This window comes from Podarcis pityusensis, assembly GCF_964106645.2.
Source record: "Podarcis pityusensis genome assembly, chromosome: 2".
Lineage (NCBI taxonomy): Eukaryota > Metazoa > Chordata > Lepidosauria > Squamata > Lacertidae > Podarcis > Podarcis pityusensis.
This window is the reverse complement of record NC_138029.1, coordinates 59,003,248-59,029,750: the sequence shown is the minus strand read 5'-3', so window position 1 is coordinate 59,029,750 and position 26,503 is coordinate 59,003,248. Positions and strand designations below refer to the sequence as shown.

The following is a 26,503-nucleotide window of genomic DNA, read 5'->3' as shown; positions in this document are numbered from 1 at the left end:
AGGAATCTGATTCTTCTGTTGGGTACTGTGTGTCACACACTTCCTGGGGCCCTAGCGAAATATGTATAACTAACCTTTCTTGTCAAATGAGCTGTTCTTCACAAGTACCAGGTAGCGAAACTAAAAAATGTAACTGATGTATAGAATTTGATCTTCGTTCTCTGCTGAGTTGTAGTTTACTGTTTTGCTTCTTTTATTCTGTGCATTTAATTTTATTGTGCATTGCCTTAAGCAAAGTTTTCAGTGGAAACACAGCCAATGAACGTTAGAATGAACAAATAAAATACATTCGTTCCTGCACTACGTGGAGTCTTCATCCCAAACGCCACTAGTGCAGCACTGCATCTTTAGCTGTAGTTAAAACTGGCACCACCCAAATGCACACACAAACTGCTTTTTGTTGGGAGATGCAGGATATCTCTAAACTGTGGTCTACTGAGAATACTCATCATCCAGTCAAATTTAGCTATTGTCTTAAAATAGCTAAAGAAACTGGAAGCCATATGGAAATCTGTTGGAGCATTTCCCACTGTGTCAGGCTCATTCACACATTACACTGATCCATGAGTGCTGCAAGGATGGTAACATTCCATCATCTACAAACGATATGCTCAAGGCTAGCCCTAGGTTTTAGTGAGCTCTATGGAAAGCCATTTACTGGACCGTCCCCAAGTCTTTCTGTGGATGGTCATATACCACAACTCTGGATGCCTTCTGCTTGGTCACAGCTTACCCAACAACTCCACACCAGTGTGCAAAATTAAAATATATACATATGTAAGCGTATCAAGGAGTAAACATGTAATTAAAGTTTTACCACGTCAAGACAAAAAGTGGAACCAGAATACAAATGACAGTGAATGAATGTCTGCAGAGGCTTTCATTTGTCTTGGACTCAAGTTTGGGGTGAACTAGGGGTTTACCTGGATCAAAAGTGCAATGAAAGCCAAAAGATAGTAGGTATTGCAGGACCAAGGACAGCAATTAGACAGACAGCTCTAGCAAAGTTCAACTGGGAACTGTCATATAGCTGTAATTCCTCAGACCAGATCTAGCCCCAGCTACAGCTGTTAGCTGGAGAGGCGTTATGAGAAGCAGAGTTCTGGCCCTGCACTAAAATGGTGCTGGATGTGCTTTCTGCATCTTCAGATGGGAGTTCACTAGAATTGTTTATGTATTTCTAAGGAGAGAGATATGGGCTTTCTTCTAGTGTCTCTGATCCCTGCTGGTGTGTCAAGTGCCACCCTTAACTTCAGGTTTGAGATCATTACTTTTTGTATTTAAACCTACGCACACACACTCCGCCAAACACAGAGGCTGAATAGAAAGATGAAATGCAACTTACCTCTGAGGGTTTCTTCTCCTTCTGTCTTGACCAACCGGATTTTGTATTTGGAATTTTGGAGCATCTTGAAGCTGATGTTGTCTGACCTTCAAACGAAAACAAAATTCATTAAGATAACAACAGCAAGACTTCCATGAAGAAAAGTCTAATCACCATCTAACTGGTGTCTAACAAGAAATTTACAGTTCATTTGTTGAAGATTCTTCAGGACCTATGGACAGCAATCTGAACACCAACTGTGTTGCTGAGGAGAATAATTCAATGCACCAGAACTTCTGAGAGAGCGACTGGGTGAAAGTTAGCAGAGGTATATAAACTGGTTCTACATGAGGCCAGCAGCTTCGTTTTGCTCCTGTTGCCTCTTGTTTGAATTATCTCTTTGCTAGATGCATTATTTGATTGGAAATATAGGTTTCTCCTAAATCAGCCTTTCTCAACCTGTGGGTCCCCATATGTTGGTGAACTACAACTCCTATCACCCCTAGCTAGCAAGGCCAGAGCTCAAGGATGATGGGAGTTGTAGTCCAACAACATCTGGGGACCCACAGATTGAGAACCACTGTGCTAAATGATGCTCTTGAATATCCTGTGTAGCTATTGTACTTCAAATGCTTCTAATTTGGATAAGCATCTGGGTCTTAAGAAAATACAAATCCAGGTGAAGAATCAAGTGTTGCTTCAGTTATGGGCTAGTAGCTTTAAGCCTATTAAGAGTGGACAAACCTTAGTGGAAATCTAATAACAAAGCTGAGGTTTTTAATTAGCTCTAACTCTTTGTTGGGTGATTCCTTCCTGCTTTCCCCCCTGTGCTAATCATATATCTCAGTCACTGTGAGCCAACCTATGCAGACCCAAAGTGAAGGATGCAACACAGCTAAGCAGATTGCTCCATCATTGCCCCACAGGCGTCTCCAGGTAGGGCTGGGAGACAGCCCTGCATGAAATCCTGGAGAGCCACTGCCAGTCAATGTAGACAGTACTGAGTTAGATGGAGAAATATTGATAAACTCAGTTTAAGGCAGCTTCCTATGGTCCTGGGAGGATTCTCTTGCTAGAGCAACTCCACTCAGGTGCTTTACCAAGTGACAAGAATGGCAGCTTTTAGACATGGTGAGGTCTACAATGAAGCAGCCCGGAAAGAGCCCTCGTAGCATCTCAAGTGTCATCAACAAGCCTTAATTTTATTGGTCATTGAAGTGTACTTCACATGAGGTGCTGAGTACTCACACAAGCAGTCACAGAATGAGTGGATTTTACAGGTTGCAGACATTCAAGGATTACAAACTGTTGTTAATTGTGTTAAGTCTCTTCTAATCCAATTTAAGATGCCAGCCAGGGTATTTGATAAAACCATCCATTGTTATGTGCTTCTGCTATTTAGAGGAAGGCCACAGAAACTTGCTCTTTTAGCTGTTGCTTTAAATAGTTTATGCAGAAGCTCTGTTCTGATCCTCTCTCAAGTGCTAGAGATCACACCTTTACAATTTTTTTAATGGCTCTCCATGCAGAGAGTCTGGAAAAAAAAAAAAAAGAGGGGGGGAAAGCTGCTGTTGCCATTGCAGTAAAAGTCCCCGCAGGCTAAAAAGGTCCTTGTTGCTTGACTTGTTCCAATTAAATCATAACATAGAACCTTATGCTGCCATTTATCTCTTTTGGCTTTCTCGGTTCAGAATAAACTTGCTTTATTCTGTGGGTCAGGAGGGCAAACTTTCCCCCCCACATGTCAACTCCTCCTTGAGTCTGACACTTATAAATCTGAATGGGTAGACAAACTCTTTGCCAGCATGTAATGATGCACATACACTACCTCAAGGGGTAAAAGGCTATGGAAGTAATTCTATATAGGCCATGCTGAGGCCCACCCATGTATACTATTCTGAAAACATTTGTGTGGGGAAATCTAACCCAAAACCAAATGCAAGCCAATTTTTGTACTGTGTTGTTACTCTTACATGAGTTAAAGAACACTGCAGATCACAGTCCTGTACCTGCATATAGCTTTTGGATGCTCTATTCTAAGAGGTGGTTGGTTATGCTTTTAAGAAAGACACTTGCGTATAAAGATGTGTATAGACATAATGAAAGATGTGTAATAATATGCTGTTCTCATTTTGCATTTGAATGTATCAAGTCCTGGATGTGTACACCCCTGTATTAAAAAGTTAAACGTGGAAGAAATGTTAAACTCCACCTAGAAGTTTGGGTCAGCAAGTGAAAATCCCCAGGAAGTGTCTGATCCTAAGAGTGGAATCATCCAGCCTCACATGGCTAACTCAAGAGGCAAAGCACAACACATGAAGCTGATTCTTACTGAGTTAGAACATGTAGACCAGTATTGTCCACTCAGTTGGCAGTGTCTTGTTTAAATCAGCCTTTACCAACCTGGTGGCCTCCAGAGGCTCTGGACTACACTTCCCATTGTCCCTGACCATTTACAATACTGACTGAGTGGGAGTTGGGAGTCTAACAACAACTGCAAAGCACCAGTGGGGAAGGCTGCACTAGATTCCCTGCTACTGGAGATCCTTTAACAAGAGATGCCAGCCATTCAACAACCTTCTGCCTGCCTGGCACATGCTCTATCCCTGAACTATCACCCCTTCCTCTCAGCAGCAGGCTGTACCAGCGGATGAATCCGACTCCTTTACAAAAGTAGCCCTGCCAAGCTGCTGCCCAATGGTTTAGTCTTATCCTTTTAATTAACCCTAAAAAATAAACCTCTAAAAAAACTTTTCAGGAGAGCTTCAGGGCTCTTGAGGGGTTAAAACATTGTTAATCACAGTATTAAACTGCACCACCTTATCTCAGTTGGACTTTGGTATTTATGCAGTAGGTGATGTTTTAACTGTTGACAAATGCTCTCCTGCAGAGTAACTGTAAACACAGCCATGACCTTCCTTTTCCAGGAAGTGACAGTAGCTGCATATTGTCACACGGTTTTAAATGCCACATCTTGTACCTTGTTTAAGCATGGGAAGTTACGGAGAAGAGTCCGTAATATTTGCACACTAAAGTAAATTGTGTTCATGTTGCACATCCCAAACTAATTCCTATACTATGCCCAGTTTAACCACCTACAGTTTGTTTTTATGCCAACAAACATTCTGCCCTTGAAGTGCTAAGAGCCTAAACTACACAATTTACTGATGGAAAACTGAGCCAGAACAGTTCCCATACAGTACTCAAAATTATGCTTGGAAACAGAACACTTTATTGAACATGGAAGAAGTTGTATGTCAAAATGTGTTGACTATGTTGCATCTTTCAATTAAAATGCTGTACTTCTAAGCACCACTTGGAGGCTTCGCCTCTTTTTGGCTTCCTTGTGTTTGGTGTTTTCCTCAGTTTTTGTTCCTGTAACGTAGCCATCAGATAGCTTCCAGCCTTGCCAAAGACTACTTTAAGTTAAGTTTATTTCAAACACTTGCTCCTTCCTGAAGCCCAGTGTCCTTTGACTAAGCTGTTATGAGAGAAGATAGATTGCAGTGTGCTGTCTAATAAGGGTTTTGTCTGAGTCAAAGTTTTATAATCAGTTTTATTTTATGGCTTCCTCTTGCGCACCATTCACAGGAGGAGAAGGACACTTAGATCAGACAAAAGGCACCCCACTGCCAGATATGCAAGTGGATATTAACGTCTTGTAGCATATTTTGAAAAGCAATCCCCATGTACAATTTATTGTTCAGGGACTACCCAGTAAAATGTAGCTTTCCCTGGCTGTCTGCAAAGTAATTATTCAAATGCTTTCCCTGCTGGAGGTGAATCGTTTAGTTATCTTGTTCAAAGCCTTGAATTAAAGGTCTTACTGTCAGTGGTGTCTGAGTTATCACTGCTGATCGAGTACTTTCGCCGTTTCTCTTCCATCTGTAACAAAAGAAAGTGAATATTACACTTACTGTTCAGGAAACTCATTATGGCACCAAATCACTGTTATCTCAGGATATCCACACATCGCATTAACCCAACCATACCAGTGAATACTTAGCCTAATGACAAGAGAATTACCAGGGGCTTAAAGAGTGAAAAAGAACATCACTGAACCACTGCAGTTTAAGGTGCAGTAACACTTCTCTTCTACAGTGGTACCTCGCAAGACGAATGCCTCGCAAGACGAAAAACTCGCAAGACGAAAGAGTTTTTCGTTTTTTGAGTTGCTTCGCAAGACGAATTTCCCTATGGGCTTGCTTCGCAAGACGAAAACGTCTTGCAAGTTTGTTTCCTTTTTCTTAAAACCGTTAATACCCAGGGTGCATTGCTTGAAGAGGTGCAGTTGCGACTTGACTTCAAGGAGCAACTCATAGCACCGTGCTTCGCAAGACGAAAAATTCGCAAGATGAAAAAACTCGCAGAACGAATTATTTTCGTCTTGCGAGGCACCACTGTATATCCCTCTGCCACTTGGGTGTGTTTTATTTTTAATTATGCAGAATTCGTGGAAACCAAAACTTTCAAACCAATTCTACAATACAAATTTAAGGAATGTCCATCACTGTGGCGTGGAGAACTCAAGGATACCATGCATCTAAATATGGATCAAGGTCAGCACTTACTTATAGCCAACTGCCCAATGGAGCAAATAAGTTGATAAAAGGTTTGGGAGAACCCCTTTAGAAACCATCCATGGCCCATAGCGGCAACAGCACCGATCTATGACTTGAAGTCAAATAAAAGGCGGAAATTATTTTGCTAAGGGGAGATGTAGTCTTGGACAAGCAATAGCCCCATGGTAATGGTTTGAAAATTGAACCACATGGTGGCTGGCTCCATTCAACAAGCCACTAAAATGGATTGCACCAAGTCAATAACATTCACAAGGGTTTTCACCAAGATTTTAGGACTGACATTCAGAAGGGTTTGAGGGAGAAATTTCTGTTCCCAGAAATTTATGCTCCTGATTAAGTTTCCTGTATGAAATGGGTTAAAAGACTAGCCTCCTACTGAGCTTCTGCAACTAGGTAAAAAAAAGGTAAAGGACCCCTGGATGGTTAAGTCCAGTCAAAGGTAACTATGGGGAGCGGCGGTCATCTTACTTCAGGCCAAGGGAGCCAGCATTTGTCCACAGACAGCTTTCCAGATCATGTGGCCGGCATGATTAAACCGCTTCTGGCGCAACAGAACACCGTGACAGAAGCCAGAGCACATGGAAACGCCATTTACCTTGAGGGGAGGGTGGCACTATTGATTAAAGATGGCACCTTGGCACAATTCTCCTCAACCCATGACCTTTTATTACAGTACTATAGTGCCCAAACCAATGAACCACTGCCTGTTTAAACTAGAGGATCCACATCAGGATATGCCCCAGCACACTCCAGAAGCACAAGAAGCCACTCTGGAGGTTTATTTTTTGGCACAAACCAAATTTCATATTCAAACAGGAGAGAGGGAGGTGCACACCACAAGATCACCACCAAATCTCTAAGATGGAAGAAGCTAATCTTTACTTCAGTTCATTTATGTCCATACCGAAAGCCAACTGTCTTCCAATTATTCAAAGCCTCACTTGTGCTGCACATTATCACTACCACTCTTTCCGCTGGTACATACAAAGTGGGTGGGTGTGCAAGTATCTCAATGGTCAGAGCTCATGGTAAGTGGCATTGTTTCTACATAACACTAAAAAAAAAAGCCTATGCGTCCCTCTCACAGTATTTGCATGCAGGTGTGGAAGTTGTTTGCAAAACAAATGATTCCCAAGAGGAAGAAGTATGCCAGATGCCATGTTACATACAAACCCATTGCATCTACATCAATTAACTCTCTGCTATGGTGCATAAGGGTTGAATGCACATCTGTACACAGGTCAGATGTGCATGGAAATCAGATTGCACTCCATATAAACTGTAAGGCAGACATGGCCCAAGTTATTTCTAGGAACACTAATTCCTAGAACTCTTATCCTTTCCTTTATTTTTTAAGAACAGTATCCATGGTTAATCCAAAGCATTTTTCCTACTGTCCACTGAACCAAGTATATTGAGAGAAAAAGAATATTAAGGGCAACAGAGATTCACACACCAATTGTACAGAAACCCTGCTGTGAACACACCATCACAGCTAACTGTGCTGGATGTAACTACAGTGATACCCTATGCAACACAAATGGAGCCCTTCATCCTTACTACACCTACTCTCAATTCCTCCTCCCTTATATATTGCTATCTAGCAACAGATGGCACTACATCTAGTCCGAATTGCACAAGTCATATATCACAAAACTTTCTAGGCCAATGGGGACATTAGGACTTTTGAGCAAGCATCATGGGTACCATCCTCCGATCCCTTCACTCCCACCTTCCTGGATGGGGCCCCCTCCCACAGAGACATAGAAAGAGAAAGTGTGCATGCACACGAAAGCTCATACCAAGAACTAACTTAGTTGGTCTTTAAGGTGCTACTAGAAGGAATATTTTTTATAGAAAGAGAAAGCATACACATGCACACACATGCCTTACATTTCCAAGCAATGCAGGTAAACGTTGGATCCAGTAAAATTAATCTGAGCTCTTCCAATAACTCTTCCAACTTCCTGCATTAGCTCTATGTACTTCTCAAGAGAGGAAAAAGGTAAGCACCCTCAGCCTTTGCAGACATGGGATGGACACCACAGAAAGGAGATGGCTTGTCCATGCCCAAACAAGCATGCATATATTCTTTATACACAAAGCAGCAAACATCACTTTGTCTAGGCCTTCCCATTGCCTCACCTGCCCAGATGAGGGCATGGATGGCAAATACTCAAGTCTAACAGATAGTTCCCCTTTTCTGGGCTCAGAGCCCAGCACCCCAAGCCCACAGATAAGGATAACATCAAAGCAAGCCCATTAACTTATATCAAAGCAAGTGAGTATAAATATATATGAGCTCATTGCTGCAACAACTACCAATTAATTGTGGGGTTATCTTGACTACCAAGATGGCATTAGCAGAACAGTTCACCTTTGGTTGAACACAAACAGGCAGAAGCAGCTCTGGCTACCTCTTTTCTCATGACAAAGGGGGATTTAAAACCACCCACATAACCTCTGGGTCCTGATTTGGCAAACCCTAAGAACAAAAGCCAGCTTTTTTCTGCTGCTTCTGTGCATTTTCAGATTTTCCAAAATATGCCTGGTTTCATCATAACTAAAGCAGTATAAGCATATTTTAATCCCCAAGTACAACATTATCTCACAAGCCGCCACCATAAGAAATCATAACATACAGGGCAGGGGTTCTCTAAGGTACCAATGACTAGATACCATTCACCACCACCACCCTGTTTTTCTTCTTCTAGGAATGAGGAAGGAAAGAACAAAACTGTGGAAAATAGTTTTGTTTGTGGTTTAATCACAAGAGCTATTAGGAGAAAATTGCACTTGATGACAAGACCACAGGATGCTATTATCCTTTGGAAAAGATGACAATCCGCAAAGGAATTCCCATAAATACTAAATCATAAAATCCTAAGCACTGCCTTCATTTCCAGCACATGTGCAATGTTTTACCATGCCACTACGAAGGATAATAACAGCAAAGTAACATAAACATTTTTACTGACAACGCTGTGGTAAAGAATTGCCCTGTCAAAACATGATTAAAATTACTTCTTGACAATATGGCTATATCAATACTTTTCTCCAGTAATTCAGGGGGAACAGATGTTATTAAACCAGCCTTGCACTTCAGGGCCATTAGATTTCAGGGAGAGAGAAAGATGCCGCAGATGGATTTGAAGACAGTTTATGAAGCTGAAATTCCAACTGAGCATCTTCCTTCTGGGGTTTTGCTGACCAGGTCAGTTTAAAAAAATAAATACTTAACAGAGCAGCTTCTACTCTTTGGAACTAAGAATGGGCAGAGAAAGATTCGTTTGAGGACTTGATATTTGTCCCTCACAAGCTCTCCTGCAAAAAAGTATTTGTGGGGCAAATGAAATGCAAAAATATCCTGAAGGGTGCAAGACTCAGAGCTACAAAATTCTGCTAAGTTCCACTGAGACTTTTACTTCTTAATATTGTTGCCAGCTGTGGCAAAGTTATTTGTGCCAATTCAGAGTCCCCTGCGCCACTTCAATGGCACAGGATGCTGTGTGCCCAATTCCTCGGCACTGAGTTGAAATGGAGAAACGCTTGTAGGTGTAGGAGGTCCATGAGCAGGCACTGCACTCCAGAGCCTAGCTCACTGAATCGGGAGTAAACAAGTTACCTGGCAGAGATCACCAGGCTTCTTCTAGGATACTTAAGCTGTCAGTTGTAAAATAATGCTAGTAAAGCCTGTCTCCTCCCCTTTTGCACCAAGCTGAGAGGCTAATGTTTTTCATGCTGCTCCTGTAATGTGTGAAATTATGGTGAAGTCCTTCTAGGTTAGCAAACAGTCACAATATAATAATCAGCATTTATTTAAAAAACACGCTTTAGTGCTCAAGGTGCACCACATGCATTCCTTCAGTATACAACATCCCTGTAAGGATGGCCAGCATTATTATCCTCATATAGCAAATGGGGTCTGGGGTTGAGTGCTCACAGCTTGCCTAATGGCACTGCGTAAGTTTGCTGCAAAGATATAAAAATTCTAGAAGAGTGGCCATGCTAGTCTGTTGCAGCAAAAAAAACAATAAAATATTGTGGCTCCTTAAACGCCAGCACATTTGTTAAAGTGAGATTTCGTAGGCAAGAGCCTGGTTAATCACATCTACTAACTAAATTTGCCAAAGATGATTAAGCATCTAAGAATGTTTTTATAACCGTCCCAAGGTACTCCTCAAAATCTATGTGCAACAGAATGACAACTATGTTTGACCTTTTTATATTTCTTGAACAACTGAGCCATAATCATTTATAAAGATCTGACATGCTGTGGGGGCAGTGGTCCTTGCACGGCACAGGTGCCACACACAGGGATGGTAAGGGAAGCCCCAGTGTTGGCAGTAATTTTACTTTATGTACAAAGCAGACCACCAGTAAGCAAGCTAACGTTATTAGGCCTGGCAGATAACTGCAGGAATGTGGGTTGAGAACTTTACTCTTCCAAAAAGAAATTAAGGATGAATGTTCTTTCAAAGATTTTCTTCAAAGAGCCTCCTAACAGCAAGCTGTATTGTGCTCTCCCTTTTCCCCTTGGAAGAAGAGCTGAGTCAATCCTGCCAGGCTTTGGATGTTATATGCGGTTCCAGAGTCTCTAAATAACCACAACCTGCTGATTAGATTACTAGGCTACCCTATCCAGCAGGGGAAATGACATTCTATGCATTCCTTCCTCTGCTTTACGCATTAGCTGTGTCATTCTCTCAGGCGTAGAAAATTCTGACTTACAATGGCCTGCTCCCTCATTTTATTTGAAAACTTTCACTTGTGGACATATCCATTTTCTTGCTGGATCATTCCAAGCCATCTAGTTCAGCACTCTGTTTTCGGTCTCAGCTAGCCAGATACTTATGAAGGCTCACAGCAAGTTACAGGAGGTGATAGTCATTTGTTTGGCCGGAACATGGAGAGCCCACTTAACTTTCATTGCTAAAAACCACTCATAAACTAATCCTCTATTTACATTATTTCTACACACGCTTTTTTTTAAGGTTGATAACGTGCATAAACAAGTCATATATGCAAGTCCAGCAGCCTTGTCCCTCAGAAGCGTATCACAAGTTCTACAACTTTTCAGAAGGCACATTATTTTGTATGGCGTATATTGCAAGGATCTGGCAGAATTCTGGCATAAATTCTAAACTAGCACACCTCTGCATTAACTTTTCCCCACAGCTCAATCAGCCAGCCTACCCAGTGTAGGAATAAGCTTTGCAACAGCTTTACAATCCACAAAGCCATTGCCTCAAAGTGATACACATAAGCGTGTGTGTGCGCGCGCACACACACACACACACACACTTTAAATTGACAATGCTAACTGCAGGAGGCAACTTCTGATACTTCCCCCTGTGGCAGGTCACTAAGAAGTTGAATAAAATGAGATGCTAATAAGATCTAAAGTACTTTTGCCTGGAAAGTCTCTCCCAGAGTGGCACTCTTTAACATGAAAGCGAGAATTATACAGCAACCGTAATGTGCAAATGCCTAAACCACTCCAACATGTGAATGGAATCTCTATCTTTAATATCACTAATTTATTCAAATACCGTCTTGGGAGAGAAAAGGAAAAAAGTGTTTGGTCATCAGATAATCTGCCTTTGGAACGCCTTACTTAACAGTGTCCCGTTTGGGGCTCAAATTTCCCCATCCCTAGTCATTTTTTATCCTATGGTGGTCAAGGGAAACGCACACACTGAATTCTGTGTTCTCTCAAGTTGTGGTACGGCTGAAAGAAACCACATTCCTGTTTGTTCTTCCTACATACCTGAATAAAAAAAAGAAAACAGCACCCCCGGTGGCATGTTAGGAATCTTCTTTCTGAATCCATAATTCTTCTCTAGCAATCCATTTTCAGACACTTTTCTTTTTGTCAGCTAAAAACACACGGGACAGTTCACTGCCTTTTAGCTTTCATGGAAACTGCTTGGTAACTTCTAGAAAATATAGCTAACCTTTTTCCTTAAAAAGTATCTTACTGATCCTTGGGTTTTCATTCTCTTCTTTGTATTTTCTTTGCTCCATGGCATAAAACATTCCCCTCTACAGTTTGTGAATCAAAACTATGTAAGGCCTAGGCTGCATCTCTTGATTGAATACTACTCTATACCAAATAATAATAATAACAGAAATTTTTTTTGGGGGGGGGCAGAATGGCTAGAACTATTTGCAGTCATACAGCATTCACAGCCGTATAAAACTTCATTTGCACTATAAAGTGATCCAAGACCCACATTTAGTACCTCAGTAAAAACTAGGCCTCACTCAAGGTTCAGACAAGAGGGCTCATGAATCTGAAAAGAATGAGTCCAAGCCAGGTGCTCTAAATTCCTCTTCTACAATAAAAAGCAAAGAAGTCATTCTCATGGTTCTCAAAGGCTATCAATCAAATTCAGATTTCTGGGGCTTTTGTGTATGATAAGAGCCCACGATGTGTTCAAAATACACTAAGCCCATCTTCAAGCCTGAAGCTAGTAAAGCAAATGAGGTTTAAAGCTTTTTAGTCATGCCCCTCCACACCTGCTCCATCGACTAGTGTTTGACTAGCTTCAAGTTTCAAAGTGATGGAGCACTGCATGCGAGAGGTCCGATCCCTGTTGCTTCCAGGTAGGGCTGGCGAAAGCTTTTGCTTGAAACCTGGGAGAGCCATAGGCAGCCAGTGTAGAAAATACTGAGCTAGGCAGAACCAGTGTGGTCTGACTGGGCTGCTTCCTACACTCCTAAGATTGGCTCAGAGTACATCTGAAAACTAAGCTCCTAGATCTCATTTTATCATCTTTCTGACCAAGCTGACATTTTGTTTAGCTTGTGCTCTGCATTTTTCAAACTTCAGATGCTGGGAAATAATAATATAGCTAACTTTTCCATTCTACAGTGGTACCTCGGGTTAAGTACTTAATTCGTTCCGGAGGTCCGTACTTAACCTGAAACTGTTCTTAACCTGAAGCACCACTTTAGCTAATGGGGCCTCCTGCTGCTGCCACACCGCCGGAGCACGATTTCTGTTCTCAACCTGAAGTAAAGTTCTTAACCTGAAGCACTATTTCTGGGTTAGCGGAGTATGTAACCTGAAGCGTATGTAACCTGAAGCGTATGTAACCTGAGGTACCACTGTATTAGTATTAGTATTAGTATTACTACTACTACTATTACTACACCTTTTCCCCTAACAGAACTCAAGGCAGCTTACATATAAAATAAGAACCGCTAGAAACATAGGGGGAGGGTGGGAATCATACAAAAACAATTGAACATGGATAAAATTAAAACCATATACATATATAAAATCTATTTAAAACATATCAATAATTGCAATTTAAAAAGCACGGCACAATCCCTTTCATTAAAAGCAGTCAGTTCCCAAAAGCCTGTTGGAACAAGAGAGCCTTACCTGCTGCAGCAAGACCAACAAAGAGGAGGCCAGTCTAGCTTCTCTAGGGAGGGAGAAGCTACCGAGAAGTCCTGTACCTGCATCTCTACCAATTGTGCCTGAGAGGGTAGAGAAACTGAAAGAAGAGCAGGTTCCTATGAGGGAATACGGTCTTTCAGAGAGCTTGGACCTAAGCCCTGTAGGCCTTTATAACCAAAATGCTGAACTGTGCCCAGAAACAGACCGGTCACCAGTGGAAGTGTTGTAGCAATATGCTTCCTATAACCAGCCCTGGTCAACAATCTGGCTATTCTGATTGGTTTTACCTGCACTGAACCAATGGGAACGCTTAACATTTCCCTCCGTGACTAACAAAAGAAAGGCACATTATGAAAGAGAAGAATGATCTTCCAAAAAGAGCTTTAGTAATATAAAGTTTGGGATTCTTATGTACTAAGTTCAATACCATGGAACAGAAGGAGATACACAAGCCAATAAAATATGGATAAAGTTCCTCTATAGTATCTATATGGTTCAATAAATATTTTATTTAAATGGTTCAATAAATATTTTATTTAATGCATAGAACTGACTTGGCACTCATTATTTTTATGTTCTGTACTTGTTAGTATTAAGATGCTTAACCACATTTAGGATGCAATCCTAACCATGCTTTAAAACTACAGTCCTAATCTCATTAATCTGGGAGTAAACGCCATTGAACTCAATAGGATTTACTGCTGAGTAGACATGGTAGGACTGCGCTCTTTGTTCTCTGTCCCTTCCACATATCTAACTATCCTAGTTGGTTTTCTCTTGGATAATTTTTATTTTTAGCATTCTACTTATTCCAAGAAAGAGAAGTTTCCAAACTGATAAGAAGGCCCTCTACTGGAAGAAAGAACAAAGTTGAGAAGGGGAGTAGACTAACTAAACAGATCCAAAGAGAAACTCTTGCATTTGCACCATCAAGCATGACACACACACTGGGTGGTATCTTGCACCTCTACCGTGGGAGAGGGGTTTTCCTGGTGCATAACTGAAAAGCAAAGGTGACCCATCCCCCCTCCATGCTGTATACACCAAATTTTGGTTTTTGTGTCCAAGAATTCAGTTTTTCTTCTTCTTTTAAAGAATCCTGTGAATTCTAGTTCTCATTTTTAAGTTACTTTCTAGTTTTCAATGAGAAATATGCCATAGAATCAGAAACACAGAATCAAACAAAAAAGCTTCAATTGTTTTTCAGTCCCTGTGTTTACTTATCAATCATCTTCAATACTATACTGTAACAATACAGGACAATAACTGCAGCATTCCCATTGGTTGTGTGTGGGGATCCTGTGGAAAGGATGTGTAAATTATTGCATTCTCCAGCCTCAGATACAACCCCCCAGCATGACTAGGCGCTTCCCATCTCTGGCAGAAATGCTTTCACTAAAAAGTACAGTGGTACCTCGGGTTACATACGCTTCAGGTTACATACACTTCAGGTTACAGACTCCGCTAAGCCAGATATAGTGCTTCAGGTTAAGAACTTTGCTTCAGGATGAGAACAGAAATCATACTCCGGCGGCGCGGCAGCAGCAGGAGGCCCCATTAGCTAAAGTGGTGCTTCAGGTTAAGAACAGTTTCAGGTTAAGAACGGACCTCCGGAACGAATTAAATACTTAACCTGAGGTACCACTGTAATCCATTTTCCTTAAAACTACACAAAGTAGTAGTTATGCACATAGCTGAATATGTAATGCACTACACGTTTCAACATCTAAAAATATGACAGACCTGAATACCTGAGGAAGCAGCAACTAATAAAAGACCATGAAGGAAAAGTCCCATTATATTTAAAGCCCTGCACTTACCCTTGTTTTGGATTATCTAGAAACTGAATGGGAGATTGGCCTGTGTGGAAAGTATGGATTGTGTGCCTCCTGTAAACATTTTCCACTTAATAGGTCCCGTTGAAAAGGATGACTCCAATAATTGTAGTCATCTTTCTAAACAAAGAGAAAAGTTACTTCCTGCTTCTTCCTCTGCCAGCTCCAACATATGAAAAATCTAGATCCATTAAATCTAGCTTCACTCCTGGTTTTGACCCTGAAACAGCCTTGATCACCTACACAAGTGAAAGGACAGGGAGGGCGAGGCCCTTCTAATTTTCCTGTACTTCAGTGACCAACTCTGCTTAGTTTCCAAACAAGCCAACTTCAGAACACTGGCTATGAAGTTGGCTTGTTTAATTATGTTGGATGCAGCTCATGTACATAGTGATAAACCACAGTATAGGATCACAAGCTAACTTGGCCAGTGTTAAGGCTCAATAACGGACTAGGTCAGCAGAACCATAATTTTCATGACAACCCTTGTCACAAGTCTGGCAAATCTGGAACTATACTTCATAATCTGACAACACTGATGGTCTTTACTTGGACTTTGGTTTAACCCATGGGCAACTGTATTCATTCTATGTGCCTATTTTATTGCTTTGTTTTTCATCTTTTGATTTTCTTCTGTTGCTAATTGTTCTTTACAAAATATTATAATAAAATAATAATAATAATAATGGACCAGGCAAGAAGCAATACACTCGAAGCCAAATTGTGACAATACCCATTCTGGGCATGGTTACACCCACCTAAACAATCAAGTTTGTATTTTGTGGGTGCCGATAGATCTAGTGTTGTCACTGGAGGTCATATTATGCACCTCCTGCCATCAGCTTCAATTCCTGCTAGCCCAACTAGAGTTATTCATGTTCCAGTAGTCTCTAAATTAAACTACTGCACTGCACAGGCAACTACTTTGCAAATTTCTCAGAAACTTTAGTTATTTCAAAATACAGTGACTATGCTGCTAACCAAGACTGGCTATAAGAAGATTGAGGGTTGCTTACAATCAAGCAGTGCCTAAGTTTTATTAAATGAATGAATGAATGAATGAAGAAGAAAACTGTAAGTTGCTTGTCCAGCTAACAGTGGCTGCCAGTCAGTTTCTGGGCACAAGTGGTGGTGCTGGCCTTTAAAGCTCTAAATGGCTGGGGACTTCGGTTTCTAAGGGGAATGAAGGATAGTGAAGTGGTAAAGAATCTACTTTGCATGCAGAAGGTCCCAGGTTCAATCCCTGGCATCTCCAGAAACTCCTGTCTGAAACCCTGGAGAGCGGCTGCCTATCAGTGTGGACAAAGCTGAGCTAGATGGACCAATGGCTTGACCCAGTTGATGGCAACTTTCTATGATCCTAAAGGGCTGCCTCCTTCCACATGAGTCTCCCCAACGGTTGGCATTTGTCACCTGAGGCTTTTCTTCAAGCCCCCTTCTTCTGAAGGTAGTAAATAGAGGGGGCCTTTTCAGCTGTGGTGCCCCCACATTTGGAACTCCCTTCCCAGGATCGGCTCACCTAGCCCGATTCCAGAATACATTTTTATATGCCTAGGTCTTCTAGGATGTCAGCTAGATGATTTTAACCTGGTGATTTTAACTGTTCTCTGCTGGTTTTGGATACTCTGCATTTTTGTGCTCTGCTGTATTACTTTACATAGCTTTAATCATCAGCAGCTATATCAGCATTGGATTTGTTCTATTATCTTGCAAGCTGTTGTGCGAGTTTGCTGTCTGAAGACAGCATGTAAACATTTTATTTATTTATTTAGCAGAGCATCAGTATAAAAATGCCGCTTTGAAAGCATTGTTTGGCCATATTCAGAGGTCACCGAACACCACATATTTTCTCTCTCTCCTACCCCATGACTCATGCAGCTTCCATCTGAAATTGCTTGGTCTCTGGTATCCAAAAAGCAGCTGGTAGATGGATCCAGTGAAACTACTCTACATTTTTGTCTGTGCAATCACCCAGCAAAAAGCTACCAAAGAGTTGCATTCAGACATTTCAAGATGCAACAAGGGCTCAATTACTCTGATTGAGGGGTTAAACTAGCACTGTGTGCTTTGATCAACACATACTTCTTAGGGTTGGGTATTTTTGATTTTGCTTTAGCCATGCTCACTATCTTGGTTCCTGGAGCAACTTCTAAGCTCATTTAAATTTAAAACAAAACTCTCTTGTGTTCACTTTGTCTGCTTTGCATTTTTCTATATCTAGGAGGATTTTTTTTATCACACATATTTATGATCCTACTTTCCCTTTCTGACTCTCTTTATTCTGCTAACCCTTTGGTTATCCAAAGACATATCCAGACAAACTAGCAACAGAGTGGCTGGGGAAACCCAGTCAGATGGGTGGGGTATAAATAATAAATTATTGCTATATTATTATTAAGTTAATGACAACAGATGTTAATCTAGATACAGGGAGGAGAGATGGGCATCACCAACATAGTAATGTCTAAGCATAACAATAATAAAAATACAACTAAGCATAGCCCACTCTAAACAAAATTATTCAAAGATGGTGGGTAGCCAAATACAGAATATGCATGCTCCAGGCCGATTCTGGAATCCTACAATAACTGGCAAATATGCACCTTGAAAATGATTTGGCAACCAACTTTCAAAGCCAGCTGCTGGCTGCACTACTAGCAAAGGGAGAAAAATAACTTCTACCATCTACAGCTTTTAACTGAAAGCTATCTATCCCAGTGAAGTCATAGTGCTTAATGTGTGAGACTAGGACCTGGGAGACTTGGCCATGAAACTCACTGAATGACCTTGGGCTAGTCTCAGTTTAACCTAACTCACAGGGTTGTTGCAGAGATTAAAGAAAGAGAGATGAGAACCAGCTATGCCACCTTGAACTCCTTCGAAAAAAGGTGGGATATAAATGGAATGAATAAATAAAATGATAAATAAACTCAAGAGTAGTAACCCTAGCAGCAAATTTATCTTCTCCAGAGTTATCTGTGCACTATTGTCCCAAACTATTCAACATCTTCCCCAAATCAGAAGCAGCTCCAACGTATGTATCTGACAACTGACAACTTAAGTCATACTTCAGTCTTCTGTTCCCACAACTTCTCACCTCCCATTTTCTGTTATTTATAGAACAGGAATTCTGTTATTTATAGAACAAGATCAGAAGGTTAATGAAAAATGTGTGTTAGTGCCAGAGGAGTACCCAGGGCTCCATTCACACAGCCAGATTTGACAGGTTACAACTTTCATTCCTCATTTTTAACTTCATACAAACAAGGTTAAGGCAGGGTAAACATAGTCAGGCCTTAAGATTCTTGGAAACAGAACAGAAGTTAATGCGACTTTAAGATACCTATTTGGACTAGCATGACAGAAGTCCAAAGAAGCCAAGGTTTCAATATTTTCAATAATTATATAAACAAGGCAATTTCAGCAGGGACAGCTTTTCTCAATTCTGCATGATAAAAGCTTTTCCTGACAGAACTCCCTCTTTTACCTAACATTAAAAGTTCTGTCCTCCTCAACATCTGACCATGTTAATGCAGGCAACTATAGTTATTCCAATTATATCCTCAGTGGCAACAACCTTAGGGAAATTTTGAGTAAGGCCAGCCTCCATAAGCAAGGAATATGTTTACCTTCCTGCCCTGTTTCAGCAGCCTTGGCTGTCAAAACCCAAGCTGAATTTTCCTACAGCAAACTTGACCTTTATACAAACTATTTTTCATTCAGTCTCAAATATGCTTCAACTTCAGGGGCCAGCAAATGTTTAAAGGTCAAGTATAGTTCTTAAAGGCCAATATTGCTTAACCCCAGTGAGAAGATGAGGTAAGTGAACTGCTGCCCTATCAGGAGCCAAAGACTCATTTGCAAAGGTCTTTCTGATATTGTTTTGCATGTAGATTTACCAAATTAGTGCACTGCGTTTAATGACAGTTGGAGGAATAATCAATTGCCTGTTTGCAAACAGCTGTTGCTGCTGTGCATAAGGTTCACAGCACCTAGGGATCTATACAGATGCATCTGAAATTCAGTTGCTTTTTGCAATGATCAGGTGCATTTTCATCTTCCTCAACTTAAAACTACAAATGCAATTTCTAAGAGGGGTGCTGACAGATTCCCTAGCATTTGAAAAGGCAATTAGGATATTATATTCAATTTAGGTCTAAAATTAAAATGCTGTTAGCCGCACGATCAAAGACGGGCATTTGATTTGTAGGGAAAATGTGCTCAAAGTTTCAAGGGTGGAGGGCAAAGAGATTAATTTATATACCAGAGTGACAGCTGGGAGGCCCCAACAATTTGCAAAGCTACTTGAAGAAATCAACCTTCTGGAGATTATGTTTTTTCTTTATGCAAACATAAGCAAGGAGAGATTAAAATGTTTGCTTCTATGAACTCAATTCCACAGAAGAAGAAGGAGAGTAAGCAAGACAAAATGAGAAATGAGAGGGACACGTGGAAAAAGCAAGGAGCATCAAGCATCATTTACTGAGGAATGAAGAGTAACAGAGGAGTAACAGAGGAAGCTGACTGAGGGAGAAACTGGCAAAGAGAAACTGACTATCTTTGAGATGCTTTGAGGGAGATTAACCAACAGTTAACACAGTTAAATGCTAACCTGCATTTCTGTTTACTTCTAAGTTTCTGGACAATAACCCAGAATCTACCAAGCAGTCCTCATGATTTATGGTACTTCCAGGTGTTCACAGTCCCACCAAAGGAAGGAGGCATCCACATATCAACAAGTAGCAGACAAAAAGGATGAGGATTGCAATTAAGAACAGGAATACGGAGTGAGCATGATCATGTTGCTGTGGGGCTTACTGAAGCTAGAGAAGATGGGCACCTGGGCATCCTTGAGGGCTGCTAATACTATTAAGGACTACAGGAGAAGCAAAGTTATACAGAAGAGACATAGTCCCAGTGTGCCAGCAATGGAAAAGTATCAAAAGAAGGTATGACTGTCTCAGTGGCACAGGAAAATAGCAAGGGGTGTGTGTGACAGAATAACTGACAACTTAACAGAAGGGTAAGGAGATTCCATTGAAGCAAGGGTAACAGCAAAGTGCAGAATGCATCAAAGAATGTTAAAGAGGCAAGAGAACAATCTTGGGTAAGAGTAGGAAGCTCAGGCACTGCTACAAAAATCACATGTAAAAGGAAGTCAAGCCTAAGAGTTTGGAAAAGGAGCAGAGAAAAAATGGAAGATGGGATGGGGTAGGCAAGCTGTATGGGAAAGATTTTTTGTTTTAAAAAAGATTAACACTCATTTTAAAGAAGTGTTGAATGAGGCCTAATCTAATCCCTTGGGAAACACAAGAATGAAGGATTGGGAGGGATGGGGTGAGCTATGTGTTTATTTTCATTCCATGTTGATTCTGAGCATCTTCCGACACCCAAATTTGCCTAAAGATTCCCAGCCATTTGTTTGCTTTCTCCTTCACCAGTATTCAACCGCCCACCATGATGTAAGCTCAGGAGGCTGAAGGCCAGAGGTAGCTCACATAGTGCCCTACAGACATTGCTGAACTACAATTCCCATCATCCCTAACCTGCCGGCTGTGCTGGCCGGGACCGGTGGGAGCTGGAGTCCAACACCACTTGCGGGGCCACAGGCACCTCACCCCTGCTGAAGGGTATCTCCCCTTATTCAGAATGCCTGCCCTCAGCCTGGAAAAGATAACTGACGAAGCCCGGGAAAGACAGAAATGTGTTCAGCACTTGGGGGGGTATAAGCGGCACCTGTAGCAGAGAAGAATGTTTGAGTGAAGAAAGACCTGCAGGGGTTAAGCTGACAGAGGACTCAGCCCTAGAGACCAAACAACCATAATGGAAGAAAAGGCCTTTTGGTTTAACCGTGGGGGAGGTAGCATCTGTCCTCAGGGTCATGTAAACCACAACCAGCCCACACACTTCTGGGACGAGGGGTGGGCTTCCAGGGCAGAACCTGCGCCTTGCAGGTCTCTGTCCCTCTGACTCCATATAAATGCACTGTATAGAAAGCAGCCGCAAGCGGGGCATCGGGTGTCCGCACGAGGGGTGGGGGCAGCAGGGCAGGAAAAGAGGATGCGCCGCCCTCAGGAGGAATGCCCAGCCCAGGCAAAGTGCAAAGCCTGCAAGGAAGTGCAGGGAGGGAGGGAGGGATTCAGTGGCAGAGATGGAGGAAGAGATGAGACGCCCCCGGACGAGCCCGTTGGGAGCCGGGAGAGTTTGAGAAGGTAAACAACAGCCACGCCCCCTACAGTCCTCCTCCCCACCGCGCAGCTCCGTCGCAGCCGTTGCCTGTACATTTCCACTCCCAAATCTCTCCATGCCCCCCAGCGGCGCGACTCTCGCCCTGCCCCCTCCCAGCCCGGGCAACCGCCCACCGCCCTCGCTGGGCTGTGCAGCCCGACTGCAAAAGCCACCGGCACCCCGGAAAAGCCTGCGCCCTTCCAAGCCCACCCGGGCTCGCCCACCCTCGCCAAGGAAAGGCGCCTCTTCTCCTCGCCTGCCTGCCTGCCTCCTGGGCGCATTGTTTGTGTCTGTTGCAGGAGCTGGCAGGGACCCCACAACCCTAGCACGTGAGAGGAGCCGATCATGTGGGTGCAGCTTCAAGACATGCAAAGGCTCCAAAACGTGCTGCGTATCAACAAAAATGAAACTCGTGTCTCTGCTAATTGCCGCGCGAACCTCTCTTTACTCGCGGATACAGGGCACAACACACACACACACCCGCCGCGCACTTTTCGCCCGCCACCCTTTTTTGCCCCTCGAGCGCCTTCTTCCCCCTTCCACCTCAATAAAACGTGTTTAACTCCCCTCTCCCGGCCACCCTCTTGCTTCGAGACCTTTTGGGGTTAGCTCTGCCGCAGTCATTAATTCGAGGAAACGTTTCCTGAGGCTTCTGATCCTTTAAAAAGTTGTTGTTTACATTCCTGCCGCCTCCCTTTTAAAACATGACTGACCAACATGCGCAATCCATGTCTAAAAACGCTACACACTCTTCCACCCCCCATCCTCCTTTGCAGGCAGCACAGTCAGGGAGCAGTAAAACAAATGCAAGGGGGGGGGGGGAATCGAGAGAAGCTGCAAAAAAAAAATAAAAATGGAGCAATTCTCCACCCTTTTTACCTTGCCTGGGAAAGAGCGTCCTCCAAGAGTTGAGACTGTCCCTCGGGTTACCAGAGAGGTGTGGGGAGAGATGCTCCAAAAACGTAACCGCTCATGGAATCTCCCTTTGCAAAGACTAATCCGGCACCATTGCGCAGGGGGCAAACCATCCCCCTTGTAGGATCCGAAGATGATGCCCTTCTTTTAGGAGTAGATACAAAGTAACTCCATGGATGCAAAATTAAAAACAAAAACAACAAAAAATCAATTCCAAAGAATTGCTTCCAGCTGAGATGGCCGCTCTGTGCAAAATCCAGCGAGCCCTGCGTGTTCCTATTTCTTTTTTAAATCCAGACTTCTTTTCGGATCTCTTTGCAATTGCCCGAAATCCTGCGACTGCCCTTTTTCTTCTTTTCTCTTCCGACCCCCCTTTTCCCCTGCTGGCGAAGAAGGGACTTCTTCAAAGGAGTAGTATATAAATTAGGGTGATGCTGGCGGTTTCACCCCACCTTCTTCCTCCCCCCACGCCCCCTCGCACCCCCTTCCCTCAATTTCTTATTTTCTTGTTTGTTGTTCCTCCCTGACGAGCAGCAGGTCCAGGTGCAGCGGCGGCAGCGGCGGCGGCAGTAGCAAACGTGGGTCCCATCCCTGATTGTGTTCGGCATGTGTTGCCTCCCACCCCAACGCACTGCTCACCCACCACCCCTCCCTCGCCTTCACCTCCCTCCGATGCGCTGAGTCCCCATCTCTTTTCTCTTGTGCCCTGGGCAGCTGGAAAGAGGTCGGGTTGCATACACGGGCTCGCTCTCCTTTTCTCCCTCTCTCCTTCTCTCCCTCTCTCTCTACAAGCCTGATCAGGTCACTTTCGCAATGATCTTCAGCCTCGCGCGCGCACACAACGGCGGCAGCAGTGCACACACAGATCACAGAGCTGCAACACTTTCTTTGCTTCCTCCCCTTCTCATATATACACACTCCCCCTCTTTTTTCCTCTCTCTCTCTCTCTCTGCGCCCCCCCCCCCACCGCGCCGCTTTCACCTCCCCGGAGCTATGCACAGGCGTACACACTAGCCTGCTGCTGCAACCTTACAAAAAATAAGCTTATACTTAACAAAATCTTTTGGCGCCATATTAATGACGTACTTCAAATTTGCCATTTCTTCCTGCGTCAAAAAGACGTTTCTTGCAAATAACAGATGAGGTGCAAGGCGGGCGGCGAGGGATATTAAGGGGAAAGAAACGCCGACCAAGAAACCTCTTCCGCGGAAAGGAGGAAAGAGACCCTCGCAGCGAAAACCGCGCGTGGGGACTGGGGGGGGGGGGGAGCTCGCATTCGCTAGGAGGGCACGGGAGGTGAGGGAGTGAAGCAAGCCGGGGGGGGGGGGAGGTTGCAAATCGAGATCGGAACAGAATCGTTTTCCCGCGGGTCACAAAAGTTACGCGGCCCCCTCTGTGCTGAAATACTACCACTCTGGAGAGAGACGGGCATGGGGGGGGTCGCTTTTAATTCAAATAGTTATCCAGATCACTTACAGCCGGGAGCATGCTGACGTTAAGCACTTGCTCCTTTTCAGCAACCGTGCCAAAAGGGGGGGGGGAGAGAGAGATTGAAAGCAGGGGTTGACTGGCATGATTCGACACCCCCCCCTACACAGAGAGATTGGGGGGCGCTTAACATTTTTGCCCCATTGAGCCTGTTTGTTTCGATCCCTCCAAATGCCTTCTTTTACTACCAAAAGCTTTCCACAGGGCAAAGAGGAAAAAGAACTTTGCCCAGTTTGCACAGGAAGAAGAGGAGCCAGGTCCGCCCTCCTGTAGTTCTCGACTTGACCTTGTGATGCACAAACAATACACTTCAATCCGTTGCTGGAAGGGTGTTTGTTGCTGTTGCTCTTGCCTGTCTGTTTTCTGTGGTGGCGGCGGCAGTAGCAGCGCTGAGAAGAGCTCCAACATCCAGCTGGCCACACCCACCGCTGCCTGCTTGAGGCAGGCACCTACTTCTCATAAAATAACAGTTATTTCACGCAGGGGAGGCCTTCTGCCTGATCAACTGTCGCCCACTCAAGGCAGCAGCCTCCCCCAAGTGCCTCCTTAACCATCGCACACCACCACCACTTGTTAATAATGCTTTGCCTTTCTAGAGTGGTTCCCACTTAACTAAGAACCTTGTGCATTTTCAAAAGTAGAACTTTCCTCAGGAGCTGCTGCTCAAAGCTCTGGGTTCAAGATGTAGGCTTGCTAAGGGATTTTTCGCTGGTACATGTGCAAGTGTTATTCAGATGTGGTAGGAAAACCAGATATACCTCCCAGCATAGAGTTTCTTATTGACATGATAGCTACATTCTCCTAACACTCAACATTGCAGTATTGTTGTGGTTAGGGGAAACATAAAGTGCAATGCTGTTGCAGTTCAGGCAGCATCTCCAAGATATCAGACAGCGCTACCTGGAGATGCCAGGGATGGAACCTGGGACCCTCTGCAAGCAAAGCAGATGCCCTATCACTGAGCTACCATCCTTGTCCTAAAATATGGAGGTATTTATATATTTACCTCATGTATTGGAACTATACATTCTAGGGTTTCCATATGTCCAGGATTTCCCGGACATAGCTGGAATCCAGCTGTCTTTAGCAGTGTTCAGGAGGAATTTGGGCTAATAATAATAATAATAATTATACTATTTATTTCCCACCCATCTGGCTGGATTTCCCCAGCCACTCTGGATGGCTTACAACATCTATAAACACACAACCAAACATTAAAAAACAAAATATCCTGGTATACAAGCAACATAGAAAACCAATAAATCAATAGAAACCAATAACAACAATAGTTTACAGTTATACCAAAATTAAAATAATTGCCAACCCCAACTAAACATTTAACCACCACCACCCTGACAAAAACAAAACAGAGGAACCAAAATTAGAACCGTTTAAAACATTTAAAAACATTTCAGCCAGTTGCCCCAACCCAAAAATTGTTCCAGCAATGTCCCAGTGGCCTCCCAGGAGCCTTTTAGCTGTTCAGGGTGAGTCGGCCCTAGGCCAGGTGGAAATGGGCCTTGCAGCAGGGAGCAGGTCTTCCTTCCAGCACTCACAGCAGCAGCAAATGTCTGGGAAAATCCAGACGTATGGAAGCCCATGCCACAGTGCTGTTTTTGCCTTTTTTTTTTTTTTAAGTAGCTCAAAATTTGCAATTTTGCCAAAATAAGGTCAGCATCTTTGCAACTTTTCTGTCCGGATGTTCACTGTTTGAACCCCAATACATTCAAACTATCTGGGGATGCCTCAGAGCCACTGCAAGATTCAGGGAGGTTGCCATTTTAGGAAAACCATTCATGTGTTTCCCAGTGAAGATTTAAAATAAATAAATCCCAGAGTTAACACACATCCCTCAGCAATTATATTAAGAAAAGTGATCATTAGGGTATATTCCACAGGGAACAAATGGAACTCAGCCAAATGAATGAGGCCTTCATAGTAGCATTCAAACTGTGTGCTTAGTTTTAACTCTGTGGTAATATTATAAACTTTTAGACCCTGGTGCATTTCTTGGGCAGAGTATCTATCCTCTTTTGTGTTTTCGAAGCCTAAGTCACTACAGATCACTGTGTTCCATTCATTAAACCATGCTGCCTCTGATTTATTGATGACTAACTCTCTAGCATATGTACATTAGAAGTGCGATAGTGATATAAGGTAAATTGCTGGTGTATTTTAGAACCAATGAAGCCACTGGGGTGCCTCATACACAAGTTTCTAGGTAGATAGTTTGGCAGACGGATGGGTCAGTTTATCACCTTGTTCCCACATTTGTGTTTAGCCACTTCTGATCTGTCAGGCTACAGAACCACATGCCATGGAACATATCACATTGTTTTTGGCCCTTGGAACACACATGTCCTGTGCCAGAAAAAGGGAATAATTAAATGTAATACAATTAACATTGATCATATGCTAGATATTTTGGAGGGATCCAGTGGGGTTTTCAAGCCCTAATCATAAGCATGGTTTGCCTTCTGTCTGGCATATGGAACAAAATATCAAAGTGTACTGAATTGGCATGATCATCAGCAGGTCATGACAGGGTGAAGAACTGGATGGGCAGGATAGTTTAGCTGCGGCACATATGCTTTGCATACTCCAGTATGCAACTGAATACATCAACAGCAGAATCACAGTCTCCATTTTGCTCTATCTCTCACACTTCTTTGTTGTTGTTTTTTTAAAGCAATTTATTAAATTTTACAATAAAAATAAA

At 42.9% G+C, this 26,503-nt stretch overlaps 1 protein-coding gene and 2 long non-coding RNA genes across 3 annotated transcripts in view; 1 reads left to right on the top strand and 2 right to left on the bottom strand.

The window, feature by feature from the left end:
• JADE2 (jade family PHD finger 2) overlaps positions 1-23,298 on the bottom strand; it is a 141,056-nt gene extending 117,758 nt beyond the window's left edge. The window contains exons 1-3 of the mRNA XM_080996280.1: positions 22,261-23,298; positions 5,152-5,209; positions 1,346-1,431 (exon numbers count right to left, since the gene is read on the bottom strand). Coding sequence (XP_080852406.1) covers positions 1,346-1,431; positions 5,152-5,209 — 144 coding nt within the window. The 5' untranslated portion in view covers positions 22,261-23,298. The remainder of the gene's footprint in view (positions 1-1,345; positions 1,432-5,151; positions 5,210-22,260) is intronic.
• LOC308471985 lies at positions 5,150-25,410 on the top strand. Its single transcript, XR_013983227.1, has 2 exons — positions 5,150-5,224; positions 25,271-25,410. It is a non-coding gene; the product is annotated as an uncharacterized lncRNA (long non-coding RNA).
• Positions 25,280-26,503, bottom strand: part of LOC308471981 — a 62,870-nt gene continuing 61,646 nt past the window's right edge. Inside the window, exon 5 of the long non-coding RNA XR_013983221.1 lies at positions 25,280-25,404. This is a non-coding gene — a long non-coding RNA (uncharacterized lncRNA). The remainder of the gene's footprint in view (positions 25,405-26,503) is intronic.